General features: G+C 32.9%; 2 protein-coding genes across 4 annotated transcripts; both read left to right on the plus strand.

Moving 5' to 3' along the window:
- Nucleotides 1-6,043: 6,043 nt before the first annotated feature.
- Nucleotides 6,044-7,359, plus strand: LOC140824712 (F-box protein At2g27310-like). Its single transcript, XM_073186257.1, has one exon. It carries the CDS (start codon nt 6,150-6,152, stop codon nt 7,134-7,136), a length of 987 nt encoding a protein of 328 aa, XP_073042358.1. The 5' UTR covers nt 6,044-6,149; the 3' UTR covers nt 7,137-7,359.
- Nucleotides 7,360-9,641: 2,282 nt separating this feature from the next.
- On the plus strand, nt 9,642-13,556 carry LOC140823185 (uncharacterized). 3 transcript variants are annotated; one of them, XM_073184376.1, is made up of 4 exons: nt 9,642-9,980; nt 10,584-10,899; nt 11,160-12,153; nt 12,250-13,556. In XM_073184376.1, exons 2-4 carry the CDS (start codon nt 10,586-10,588, stop codon nt 12,985-12,987), a joined length of 2,046 nt encoding a protein of 681 aa, XP_073040477.1. In that variant the 5' UTR covers nt 9,642-9,980; nt 10,584-10,585; the 3' UTR covers nt 12,988-13,556. The 3 variants fall into 3 exon arrangements, with proteins under 3 accessions (XP_073040477.1, XP_073040478.1, XP_073040479.1); XM_073184377.1 differs by having other exon boundaries at nt 10,626-10,899; XM_073184378.1 differs by having other exon boundaries at nt 10,681-10,899.
- The last annotated feature ends 1,488 nt before the right edge of the window (nt 13,557-15,044 follow it).

A 15,044-nucleotide genomic window follows, 5' to 3' on the forward strand; every position in this document is an offset into this window, starting at 1 on the left:
CCGCGGTCATGCAAGCGCCGCACCTGCGGTGTCACTTATGCAGCAGGAGGAGTTTTGACGAAATGGCACCGCACCCGCGGTCCTTAGACTACCGCACCCGCGGTCATGCACAAACATCCCTCCGGAAATTGTGAAACTTTGTGGACTTTGAAGAAAAGAAGGGGAAAATGGTGTGCTACGTGGGATATCTTGTCTAGACTATAAAAGGGTCTCTTTTTCATCATCTAGGTTATAGAGAGAAGCTAGGAAAAGGGTGGAGGCTACAAGGAAAAGAGTTGAAGATCAAGATCATCATCTTCAACAAGTTCTTGCACATCTTGGAACAAAAACTTCATACACTCCAAAACTCTTGTTCTAAGTTCTTTCTTTCTTTATTTTTACTTTTATTTTGATATGTCTTGTTTAAGATTCATGTGTTGTTGTTTTATTTTCATTATTATGAACTAAATCTTAATTCTAGAGGGATGATGGAACAAAACTAGAAACCATGTGTTGAGATTCATGATTTTTGCTATATAAATTATCTTTATTGTTCATTTGTGTTTTTCTAATCTTAATGCTTTCATTTTACTGGCCATATCTTGAATGATTTGTATGTTATAAATTATCACTTGGAAAAGAAAATTTATAATCAAGAAAGGGAAAAATACATCGATGGTATTTATATAGTTCGAGAGGACATATATTGCTATGGAAGCCATTAAAAGAATTTAGTGCTTGTTGTGTTATTTAATTGTTGATTGTTGACGGAGACGTTGCAATCTTTTGTTAGATAATTAGTATCTACTTAGCACTCGAGAGAGGTAGTAGATAATTATAGAATTCTTGGCTAATGAATAAGAAGGACAATTATAATATAGCTACACAAACATATCACATGGTGGATAGTTGCGTGAAGTCAAACCTCTAGATCTTTTATTCCATTGTTCAACTCTGTTTGGTATTAAAATTAAATTTATTTTCAATTCAGTTATTGGTACGAACAAATCTGTTATTTGATCATTCTAAATAAAATCGAGACTATTCTAATTACAAGCATTAGTATAAATTTAGAAATTACATTCCTCGTGGGATCGATACTTGTACTCATAATTACATTTTACTATAACTTGACGCCGTGCGCTTGCGAGCATTAAAGAAAACACGCAACAGTAGCATCGCCCCATGATCCCCTAGGTATCGAGGATCGTGCCTGCAATAACCTTAAATCATGGTTAGAATACAATAAGGTCCCTTCAACACATACATCACGATTGAATCTGCAACCATTGATATATCGAGAGTTGCATAAGAATCCGACAATGATATGATTTAAATTTGAATATTAACAGTGACATAGTATGTGTAACTAAGAAAAAACATTTCCCTATAGCACATTTTTTGATCTGGCCATATACTTCTTGCACTATTAACTCATTACATCAAATAAGATATCTTCACCCGTAGGCAAACGATGAATCTCTGATTACAATACATTTGCTCCTATGTATTTCGAAACTATACCCAACCTCATCACCTGATGACTCTCGCTAGAGTCGGTAAACGGATCAAAGTGCATGCTAGTACGTATAGCCCCTACATTGTCTCGGGTCAAATGACTAATGATGTACAACTATAACCGCGGACTATTCCACTCGATAAGTGAGAACCACTTAGATAGTACGATGGAGGGTTGTTCGGTGCATCATCATATGTTCACTCATCTGTATGAATGGACATTTTCATGTCCTTGTCAATGAAACATGGCGTTTATATCACAGATGCTAGTCTCAAACTCAAGCGATCTTCATCCTTATTTTAGACGGCTGATTTGACTACGAATCGGTTTAGAATATACAGTACACTTTATAATGAGTTTTATAATATTACGTAATGAGGCAGATCTCATGGTACCTATTGTACATTTAAGAACTTTATCTATACAGCTTGCATGTATATACACATAAACATAATGCCATAAAATCGTAAAACATTATTAAAAAATATCGTTTTTCATTAGAGTCAATAAAAGCCCAAGCCACAATGTTAGGATCGGTTAATTCGGGTAAAGTGTTTAGAAGGAGGGTTGGATAAACACTTTAGGCTTTTTGAATTCTTTTTCAAATATGAGTCAGTTCTTTGAAAAACTGATCTCAAGATATTGTATGTCAATATCGATCATTTAATTAAAATAGTGCGGAAATAAACTGAAAGATAGATTTGAATGGTTTGCCTAGGGTACTGCAATAACTGGAAGTAAGAAGAAATGAACACTGAGATTTTTAAGGATGATTAGATAGTCCAAATGCTCCAACGACACCCCTTCTATCTCAAGGATAGATTTCCACTTAAAGACTTTAATACATACTTCAATTTGGACTTAAAAACTATCAAACTGAAACTTTTAGTTTTTCTTACACTTATCAGTTAATAACTGTATCACAAAATGGGTAGCCTAATTGCTACAAATAATTCGGTGAAGTGTGACCTCAAGATTGCGATTGGCTCACTGGACAACTACTCTAACAATCTCTCACTTGTCATATAGCCAACTACCCATATATTTCAAACTCATTACTTCACGATGCTTCTCAAAGAATGGTCATGTCTGGGGTTTCATCAATGAATTAACAACGTTATCTGCAGAGGCGACTCTCTCTACTGTTATATATACTCTTCCCACAATCTCCAAGATTATGTGTAACTTTCTCAGTAAATGTTTGGATCGCTAATGAGACCTTGATTAACTGTAATAACTTGTATCTCTATTCCAATGTTCTAAACGGTGGACGCCTAAGCGGCAGAAGGTCATCCACCTTATCACCATTACCTTAGGCAGTTGAAGGTGAGCCAAGCAAGCGCGACGGATGGTCAAAAGTTAACAAAATTTTAAAAACCCTTGTTATCAATACATTATATACTTTTTCTTCAAAACAAAATAGCTCTCTAGTCACAAGTGCCACAAAACCCGCTTCGAACAGCCCACACAACCGTCGCGAACGCAACCCCCTTCATCCCCCACCTTCCTTTTATAAATTCCCATCACTACCAATTAGCTCGTTAAAATACATCATTTAATTTATGCATATCTTACATTATTATATACTTATGAACAAAAAAGAGTAAAAAAAATTCAACTGACTAGACACTACCTAGGCGGCCGAAGCATTGGGCTGTCATTAACCGCCCCCTCGCTTTTGCCTACTGCTATTTACAACACTGCTCTGTACCAAGTAACTCACAAGGGAAATGGATGAGAGATGGAGGAAAATCAATTTCACATGGGAGTAAGGGTGTAAATAAATCTAATCGTATCGTATATGATGAGACATTTAAGGCTCAAAATAGATGTATTCAAGTTCCCGAGTTCGACTCGAAAGATTTGAACACGCTCGCGACTCGAAAGATTCGAAATCTCTATTTATTTAGTGTATATTTATATGATATTAATAAAATATACATGCTTACAAACTATGAACAATTTAATTTGAGCTCGAGTTCGACTAAAAAAAATTCGAATATGTTTGAGTTCGTCTCAGATTTGATAAATTCAAATATTTTTGAGCATGTTCGAAAAACTTGTGAACCAGCTTGGTTCATTTACACTCTTGCATTGGAGGGTGGTGTATTTAATAAGGCTCACAAAGACCACAAACTCAAATTTAGCTTGACAAAAATTTGGATCAAGCTCGTGCTCGGATAGAAATTTTGATTCACACTCCTAATTTATATACCCTCGACCTTTGATAATTAGACTCGTTCATATTTATATACAATCTGTGTATATTAATTTTGTTGCTGTTTAAAACATATTAAATTGTTCTCTAAGATATTGAACTCGATCGAACTTCACGTTGAAGGTCTCTATAAAATCAGTGCTTTATCTCATAAAATTATATGCACACATACGAATTAATGCGCCTACAATCATTTTAAACTTTAGTTAATTTTATTCGTTTATCCAAAAACATAAAATAATCACTTCAAAGTTTCAGACTCGATATTTTAAGGCATAAAAAACTTATGTGAGACGGTCTCATGTGTCGTATTTTGTGAGACGGATCGGATATCTTATTTGGATCATCTATGAAAAATATTACTTTTTTATTGTGAATATCAGTAGGCTTGACCCGTCTCACAAGATACCTAGTAATATTTTTAAAAAAACATCCAAGTTATAATCCAGTAGTTTTTAAAATAAGTAAGTGGAGAATTATTTCAGAAAATAGATTTTACTTATTTTTATTATGAAAATTTACAATTTCGTAATCCTGAAAATCAATCACCAATAGTTCTCTTTTTAGAGAAAATGCCTAAGCTACCCTTCCCACCTAATCTTCGACATTACTATTTATCTTGATCAAACATGAAATTATGATTTGCAATCTACATAGTTTAAGGTTTTATCTTATACACATATAATAGAAAGATAGCGACCGCATCTTCCATCGTCATAAAAATAAAATAAAATGAAAATTTATTTTTATTTTTTAATATTATTTTTAATCTTAATAAATCAAAAAAAAATATTAGGTTTCCGTCCATATTCCAAGTCATTATCTACCGCTTCAATAACAACATTAGTTATTTTGAAGGAATCTAATCCTTTTTTTATAGCTATGGGAGAAGATTATTATAATTGAGTTTCGAATCAGAGATCTCGTCCAAAATTTGAATTAGTCGTTTAAATGAACTATAAGTGATCGACGATATAGTATATATTTTGGAAACATATTAAAAGCAAGGGCTAAGCACAACCACATGTCACCCTAAATTAAGCACGTTTGCCTAAATTGAAGTTTTAGGCTGATTTGCCTGTTAATTTTGTGGATCAAATATTTTTCTTCCGGTATTTGGAGACAATTTGTTGGAACGAATTTTCGGTTCAACGTCTCAAATCATGCATGACTTTTTTTGGTAAAAAACATAAATTTTTTTTTATATTAAAAAAGAACATATCAATCTAAAAATTTGAATCAATTGATTTTTGCATCAAAATTATATACTTTTTCAATAAATAAACTAGTATGATTTGATTCGTTAGAATAATAATATTTTATGCATACGTTTGCACAACTGTAATAATTAAAAAATGTTGCAGCATAAATAGTAGGTTGTATTTGTTAATTAATAAATTATTTTTGGTATCTTTTATATTTATTACTTGGGCACACGTATATCATATATCTGATGTATATACACATATATATGTATGTATATATTCTCAATAAAAAAACAATAAATTATATATATAAATATATAATAGGTTCCCAAAAAACACAATAAATGGTATCTACGCAGCATTCATGATTATCCACTCGCATTCATGTCTTCTTCTTATCTAATTTTTTTTTCCACTCAACTTACGTTAATTTCAGTGAAATATTTAATTATATTTAACATTTTATATATCTATTTTTAATATGATATAGTTATGAATTACGATGAACCCACTTAATGTCATATACTTAAATATTGGGTGCAATATTTAATGTTTTAGAAATGAATCATCTAATATGATGTTTCGAAAATGTGAGATCATCGTATGTTTGGTTCTCGACAATTTAATGTTGATGCATCCAAAACCCATACAAGCCGATGAATAATTTAAAAAAATTTGACCTCCATCGCTTGCATTTGACATTATTTTGATAAAAATGTTGATAAATTTATATCATATTTAAAATAAGGTGTTCGACAAAATATTTAAATTAAAAAATATAGAGGGTAAAACCTTGAAGAATTCACAGAGCTTTGATATAAAAATATAGACAAAAACTTGTGTGAGATGGTCTCACAGGTCGTATTTGTGAGACGAATCTCTTATTTGGATCATCAATGAAAAAGTATTATTTTTTATGTTAACAGTATTACTTTTTATTGTGAATATGGATAAAGTTGACATGTCTCACATATTAAGATAAGTAAAACAGTACCCACTCAAAAATATAACTACAATTAAAGCAAGAAAATAAATAAGATTTGATAATAAAGTTTAAAAATTCAAATACTATCTGAAGCAAAGCCCACATTTGACCCTATCCATAAAGGCATAAATTAAACCACTTTTTATAAATATATATGTAATAAAATAATATATACTATGTCCTTTCCTTTATTACAACAACGTTTCAAATACTTCAATATTCAATTCTCCCGACTCCATAGCAATGTCTTCTAGTGAATTCGCCACTGCCGGAACCTCGCTCACAGCCGTTCATCCTGACATCGTCCAATACCAAATCCTGAACAGGCTTGACGGAGCCACCCTTGCTTCCACCAGCTGCGCTTCCGTTAATTTTCAGTCTTTATGCAATGAAGATCGTTTATGGCAGCGGATTTGCAACTCCACTTGGCCCTCCACCGCCCATCCCCGCGTACGCAGCGCCGTCTCCGCCTTCCCCTACGCCCACCGTTCTTTCTACTCCGATTCTTTCCCTAATTCCCTCCACAAGTGCCGGGATAAGACCTGTTCGTCAGAGACGTCGGAGTTGATCTCCGCCGTGGATATCTACTACGACCACGAGCCGGTATACTCAAAAGTCATGCGAACGGAGACTATTTCATCTTGGTTCATGAGTTCTCCTTTCAGGCTGGAGCTTCTGAACCCGAAAGAAACAATCCCCACGCCGCTGAAATCGAGAGCCGACGGCACGTGCAAGGAACGTGCTCAGGAGCTCCTGAGGGTCAGCTGGATTCTGATCGACCCCGCCAATAAACGGGCGGTCAACGTGGCGAGCCAGAAGGCGGTGGAAGCACGGCCGCACTGGCTTAACGAGGACTTACAGCTCCGATTCGCCACAGTGGCCTCAGACTGCCGCGGAAACTTAGTCCAGTGTGCCGTGGTGATGAACTGCGGCGAGAAAGACGGGGGAGAATTGGAGGTGAAGGAGGTGGGCATGCAGGTGGAGGACATGGAGGGAAAGATTCTTGGCGGGATGGAGAGTTTGGTAATTTTACGTGGAGCCATGAATGGAGAAAGGAAGAGGACCGACGTGGACATGGAGAGAGAGATGTACGACATGTTTCGGAGGAACAAGGAAGAGTTGAGAGAGAGGAAACAGAGGAGAGAAAGAGGTCTGGACATGGTGTTCATAGCTACAGGACTTTCTATTTTCTTTGCAATTTTACTTTTTTCACTCTGCAGGTGCAGGTGAAATTATCAGTTTAATTAGAATACTTTTTTACATATATATTTTCATATATCGCACGTCTATATTGAGTGATATTTCATCGATATTCATATAAATGTGTGAGATAAGTGTGCAGTATATTAAAATTATATATATATACACACACTTTGTCTGTAATGTCCAATAAAATTCCTAAAACATGTGTATAAGTGGAGTTTCAAGTTTGTTTCATCACAAAGGCGTTCCTTAGTATTTAATTTCTCGGGAAAATTGTTGTTCTGGTATGGAATGTTTGATCTTTCACAGTTCTTTTCATTTATATTATCTTATCTCAGTTTTAGTCCGTTATTTTTTTATAAAAATAATTAGTTCTTTTCCAGTCAGTGTTAACATGTAACGTGTGTAAAGTCGTGCTGATACTATGATGAAAATGATTAATATACACAACAAATTATGAAAATCGCGAAAAATTTATAAAGAGATCGCGTGTATTTTTTCGCGATTCACAATGTATTATTACTTGTTTATGTAAAAAAATATAGTGAGCAGATCAAACTAACCTTGTTATATAGGGAGAAGATATGGAGTAGTCTCTTTCTCATCTCATTGAGAGTGGAATTCATCTCAACACAAGTTGGACCACTCATCAAATTGGGGGAGAGCATGTCTTTTTTTGTACTACAATTTAACAAGAAATGCCAAAAAAAATTCAATGCATAGAATCAATATCATCAATACAAACTTAATAAGTGGAATATGTGATTTAGCAGTACTTAATTGTTCTTGCGTGGTATTAGTGGCCAAAACTGAGTGGAAATACGATCGTCGGGCATGTAATTACAGTGATGCCCCGACCAAACCAAAATCAATAATTGCAAAAAATAGAAAAAAAAAAAAAGAAAAGAAAAGAGAGGAGATTGCTTCCTCAACTGGATTACCCCGGTATTGAGAGGATGGATCGATGGACAGTCAATTTTGCACCTTCCGATATTTTAATATTCAAATTAAATAATATTTTATTTTCATTATTTATGAATTAGCTCAATGGTCACATCTTAATACAAGATAATTATATGATTTATGTTATTAAGAATGTTTTTTTATGAAATAAAACTTAACGAAAATTCATTTACAAACTTATCATGTACCATATAATCGTTCGATAATGTGGATCTACTTTAGGTCCACTTGATCTAACGATGATGTTGTGCGCCACGTCAGCTCGAAAGCCGTTTTCACATCTCTATGTTTAACTCTCCCACTCTTTTCCAAAAACTAGCCTGAATTAACAGATTTGATGAAGATTAATGAAAAGCAACGCCTCACAATAATAGTTAAAATTAATTTTTTTCAATCGTAAGATCTTATGAATATTATATAATCAGCTATTTTTGTCACTGGAACAATTTATGCTTCCGACAATTCCTATTCTAATCTCTATATAGGTACATCGCATCTACTGGAATATTTCACCCTACATGTGGGGGACAATGTCCTCATGTATAGATCCAGGGTCCAAATTTAGCCTCAAGTACATGAAGTCCACTGTTTTTTTTAAAATCACAAATGTGGCTAAATCTAGACCATCTAAATCTTGTGGGGACAGTGCCCCACAGGAAAGATCGAACGAACCGCATCTACTTGGTAGAACCGAAAACTTGATGCATTTGTGTAAGGTAAAAACTAGTGTGAGACGGTCTCATAGATCGTATTTTGTGAGACGGATCTTTTATTTGGGTCATCCATGAAAAAATATTATTTTTTATGCTAGGAATATTATTTTTTATCGTGAATATCAGTAGGGTTGACCTGTCCACAAATAAAGATTCGTGAGACCGTCTCATAATCATAGTACAATAGGATTGCATTATATATTTTGGCTAAAAAATATATTAGAAAACGATATTTTAACTATTCTGTATTTTTATTTGTTATAAATTAGGGATTAAATATTATTATTTTAATTAAAAAAAAGAGTAAGGAATTTACCTCCCTCTGTATGTCGGTCGGTTCGGATGAAAATATCTTAGCCTCTTAAATATCTATCGTCCGTAATGAAATTTCTGGACATTAAAATATTTGAAAATTCAGATACCAATATTATTTATTTATTTATTTCAATCATCGGGGAATCCAATGATTTTTGATACCATGTTGACAACGTGGCATCCCTCTTGTTTTTGCCGGAATACGGTAAAGGTGTCTATATACGGGGTAGTTACCGGATCAGATTATACCGATTCTGAACCGGATTAAACTAATTTCAAACTATAAGATAATAAAATCGAAAAACTCTTATATTTTATGGATTGAATTTAGAAGATTGATAATATAAGAGTAAATTGGTGATAAATACCTAATTAAAACACTGCATTTGTGATCAGTACCCACGTCATAAAAATTTATTCTGCAGTCCCTCCCTCCAATCTATTTGTTTAATTACTCCTCGACTCACTCTTGACCCATTTTATGGTTTATATTTTGGGATTTCCTACATTAAAATATTTGACTTTTTATTTATTTCCTCTTCCCGTCGGTCATGTCCCAAAACCTCCATTCCTAAAGTAAACGATGAAGACGCCAGCTTCACACTTCTTCATTGATCGGAGGCAGCCATCTAGACTCAAATCCTAAACTCACTGTCAAAGAAACCCACCGATTTTAAAGAAACCATCTCTTGGAGCTTCTTATTTCATCCCCGATTTTCGATGAAACAAAACCCTTTTTTTTTTTGCGTAATCAAGATTCCAGTGCAGAAATTGAGCGAGAAAGCCGAAGAAAGTCGAAAAAACAAGGGTTCAAGATTCCATTGCAGAGATTGAGCGAGAAAGTATAAAAAAACAAAATTCCACTGCAGAAATTGATAAGGTACGTTTAAACATGCTTATAAGGGGTGTTTGTCGGTTCGATTATGTACTTTTTCGACCACACAACAATAAAGATATTGGTAAAGATAAATGAGCAAGTATCGTTGCGTTGGTATTTTGAGTAGATAATATTATCTTGTGATTTTGTATCTGTAGCTTGTTGTTGTTTTGAATAGATAATAATATTACCTTGTTATTTTGTAACTTTACATTGAAGAAGGAATGTTTAATTAAATATTGAAGTTGTAATTACATCGAAGCTATTTTGCCAAGTTCCAACAGTGGCTTGTTGTTTAAAACCACGATTCTCGGTTCTGCACAGCATTATAAATGTAGACTGTATTTTCTTACAAAAATGGAAAATTTCAGCATATTTGTTATGAATTTCAGCCTTCATTGTATTAATTTGAGTACATATATGGTTAATTCGAGCATACTTCCTGAATGACAGTAGGATGAGATAAATGCAAACTGCCATGACAAATTGATGGGTGTGAGTTGAGAATCTATTTCCTTACAATGAATCTCGTCCACCCAACAATCGTATTTTTCATTATAATTTTCAACCACTCATGAAACATAACGTTGTGTTCATTTCTTGTAGAAATGGAATCTGGATCTGGATCAACAAATTTATCATTTCTAGGTAGCTGCGAGTATAAAGATGACCTCTATATGATTTCAATTTCTGATGGCTTCAGTGTAATGGAGCTGTTTCTCAATCTTGGAAGAAAATGTGAGGAAATTTCTCCACAAAATGTGACCTTGCAGTATCTAACCCCTCATATGAAGAAGTATGTGACGTTGAATGAAGATGATGACGTCCGTATTATGACTCATCTACATGTCTCTATGAAACTTACTATAATTACTATGAAGGCAATAATCAAAGAACCAATGGGATCCCACGATGTCGAGAGGTAATAACTTATGGCTTGATTTTTGATTTCCTTATGAAATTTGTTGATGTTAATTATTATATAGGCCTTTGTTCTGTTGGGTAAGTCATTTGTTGTGTGTATGTTTCTTTTGAATATTGATCATGTGTAAGTTATATCTTTCAAATCATTAACCATTTGAATTGTTAAACATCACCTGAGTATATTCATTTGTGCCACATTAATAATTTTGTACTATGTTAAAAATGAACTGTAATAAAAATTTCGATTGATTATAATAGGGTTGAATGTGAAGATGGTACACTAACTATTAATGATGCTCATCTCGAAGTTGGTTTGTCAATAAATTCCATAGACGCGTGGAGTAATTGCATCCGTGGGGCTGGTCAGATCTTCAAAGATGTTGTAGAATTTCGAACATTTGCTAAAAATTATGCAATTGCTACGAGACGATCCTTTTTGTATAAAAAGAATGATAGTCAGAAGGTTATTATGGTTTGTAGTGCAAACAGTTGTTCTTGGAGAATTTATGCTTCAAGACACAAATCTGACAATCTTTTTGGAATCAGAAAATGTAATCTAATACATACGTGTGGTGATGACAATCTTCGTAGTAGAGGACATCCTAAAGCTGATGCTGCATGGGTTTCCAATGTCGTGATGGAGAGATTAAGGGGAGAACCATCATATCGACCATGTATGATGTTGAAAGATATCCAAAGAGATTATGGGGTCGAGCTCAATTACCACAAGGTTTGGAAAGGTAAAGAATTGGCTATGCATGCCATTCATGGTGCAGAGGATGAGTCTTATGATAGACTGAGATGGTATTGTGGTGCTATCAAAGAAACTAATCCCGGAAGTATTGTTGTGTGTGAAATTGATCATTGCAGTAATAAATTTAAACGGCTATTCATCTGCTTCAATGCATATGCAACTGGTTTTATCCGTGGATGTAGGCCCTTGGTTTTCTTGGATGGCACTCACATAAAGAATAAATACAAGGGAAATATTTTGGTTGCTGTTGCTAAGGATGCTAACGATGATCTTTTCACATTAGCATATTCAGTCGTGGATGCTGAAAATGATGATAATTGGGGGTGGTTTTGTTTCCAACTTAAAGGTGTTTTGCTTTCGCATCACTGTACCACATTTGACCAGTTCACCTTTTTCTCAGATAGGCATACCGGGATAATCAAGGCTGTTGAGTTAATGTTCCCAAGTAGTTATCATGCTTACTGTCTGCGTCATTTGGTAGATAATTTTGTGAATAAGGTTTGTTACATAATTGTATAATTGTGGTATTAATTTTTTTTTAAATATTACTATATGTACTGTTTTATAATATTTTTTTATGTAATCTGAATGTAGGTCATGCGGAAATACCCATTTCACAACAAGAAGTATTGGTCATCAGTTTTCAAGAAAGCCGCATATGCCCCATCAAAACAGGAGTTTGAACAACATATTAACAATATAATAAAGTCAATGCCAATTGCTAGAGACTTCATAGTGAGATCGTCTCCAGAAAGTTGGGCAAATGCATGGTTTCCGGGAAATCGGTGGGGTGTTATAAATAATAACATAGCCCAGTGTTGGAACAATTGGGTTAAAGCAGCACGATTTCTTCCTATTGTTGCCATGGTGGACCAGATCCGCATTCAAATTATGGACATCATGCACAGGAGGCGTGAAGCGTCAATGGGGATGATTAAGATATTGAGTCCGTCAAAGGAGAATGTTCTTGCAAAAACATATGCGGAATCTCGTAGTTTGAAAGTGTTGAAAGCATGTTCTTGGAGTTTTGAGGTTGTGGACGGAGATAAATCATTTGCTGTTGATTTGTGTGCTACGACTTGTTCGTGCAAAGCCTGGCAGCTTAATAGGCTTCCTTGCAAACATGCATGTGCAGCAATAGAGTCAAAAGCATTGTCTTTATATGATTTTTGTGATAAATACTTTAAGACAGATTCATATCGTGAAACTTATAGAGGAATTCTAAATCCGATCCCTACATTTGAGATGCATAAGGAACTTTTAATGTTTTACGAGAAACACAACAAGAATCGTGTTTCCATGAATTTTGTTCTATCATTGCTCCTACAATAGGCATTGAAAATTTATGTTCTTTAATGTATGGGCTTCCTTCATGAGGTTGTTCCTATTATTCATGTGCAGATGGTTTGTTTCTATGTATAATTGGTGGAAAGAAATTTGTTGATATCAAGAAGGGTTATTTCTTTAGCATCAAAAGGAGCAACTTATTTATTGAACTGAATCTTTTTGCCATTATTTATCCTGGACGCCCATCGATTGTAATTTCATGTCGTGTGAAACTACAAATCGACATAACACACGAATAATTTTAAAAAAATTGGAAAAACTCACAGTTCTCGAAGATCAATGAAAATAACTTCTCCAATGAATAAATTACAAAAATCGACAACAAACGTTGTAAGATCCACACAAAACCACAAAAACATAAAAAAATTTCGAAAATGAAAAATCGGAGAAACTCACGGTATTTCTCGATTGATTTTGTTTGTTACCTGTGCGCCTTACTAATGATTCTCTGTAGTTGCCAGAAGACCCTTTCGGCCGATGGGTTTCTCCGATCAGTAGCGGCTGGGTTTTCTCAGACGAGGGTCGATTTCGTGGGTTGGGGGAAGGAGGATTTTACGAACAGAGGAGAGAAAATAGAAAAGGAATAATGGAGAAGTACGGTTCCAAACAAATCCTAATAAATGAAGTCTGGAAATATTAGCTGGAAAAAAAATTAAAGACAAATTTAATTAATTATTGATTTAGGGACTCAAAACAAAATAATATTGGATTTAGGGAGTGCAGTATATTATTTTATTAATTGGGGACTGAGCACACATTTTAAGTTTTCATGGGGTATTTTTCAACAATCCTCCCATAATATAACTCTATCCCAAAATGAATTGAATCGGATTAAAATATTATTTAAATCAACATATTATGAAAAGAATATTTTATTCTTAATTAATCTTTGTATTTTATTTAATTTGAAATATAAGGCGCCGTTTGATACGTGTGGTGGGATAAGTAAATGATTAGTAATTAGAGTGATTAAAAAAATAAGATATATGAATTAATATTATGGTTGATAAATAAAATAGTGTTTGGTATGATTTTAAAATGATCGATTAATTTTGTAAATTTTATTACAATGACAAAAATATTCCAAGTGTTAATCAAATATATATTCGTAAAATAATTGGATAGATAATTAAATATTTATAATTATAATTTATATTTATTAAAATTAATTTAAATATATTATAAATTTGTAAATATGTATTTACTTTTATAATTAAAATAACAATAATATTTTGAATGTTAATGTTAAATAAAGTTTAGTAATAATTACAATATTATTGTTTTTAAAATAAATATAAATATTTTTAAAATAATTTGGTAAATAATTAAATATTTATAATTATAATTTACATTTATTAAAATTAATTTAAATATGTTTATTAGAAATATATTTGAAAATATTACGATAATCATTAAATAAAATAAATTAGAATTTAATAAATATTTATTTTTATAAAAGAATTAATCAATAAGATTAAATATTTATAAAAATTTAATTTAAGATAGATTTGTATTACAAATTATTTTTTTTAAAATGATAGAAAATAATAAAAATATATAAAATTAATTTATTAAAAAATATATAATAAAAATTTAAATATTATATTAATTTATCATTATCACTATTCAAAAATTATATATTATCACACATTTGAGGAGAGATGTTTAATCACACAAATAACATAAATAGTTAGGACTTTCAATCATAATCAAGGGCCTCTATGCTAAATTAAAAATGAACCAAACATGATATAAGGGATGATTATTTAATAATCATTCCCTTATCATGGCTACCAAAAATAACCTAAGTGTTTTGCATTCCCAGACTTGTTTGATCTAATATAATATTGACATTTGTCCTATATGATTTGTTTTGCTATTTATCTATAAGATATAATATCTTGGATTTGAATAGAGTCTTATTCCTAATAAACTCTTGTTTCCATGTTTGTAGGATCTTTTTTTCATGGAAATATAATTAGGTCAAGATATGAAGATTTATATATATAGAATATTGAGATAGGAATGATCGACGACTTGGA

Source organism: Primulina eburnea, chromosome 2 (assembly GCF_022965805.1).
Source record: "Primulina eburnea isolate SZY01 chromosome 2, ASM2296580v1, whole genome shotgun sequence".
Lineage (NCBI taxonomy): Eukaryota > Viridiplantae > Streptophyta > Magnoliopsida > Lamiales > Gesneriaceae > Primulina > Primulina eburnea.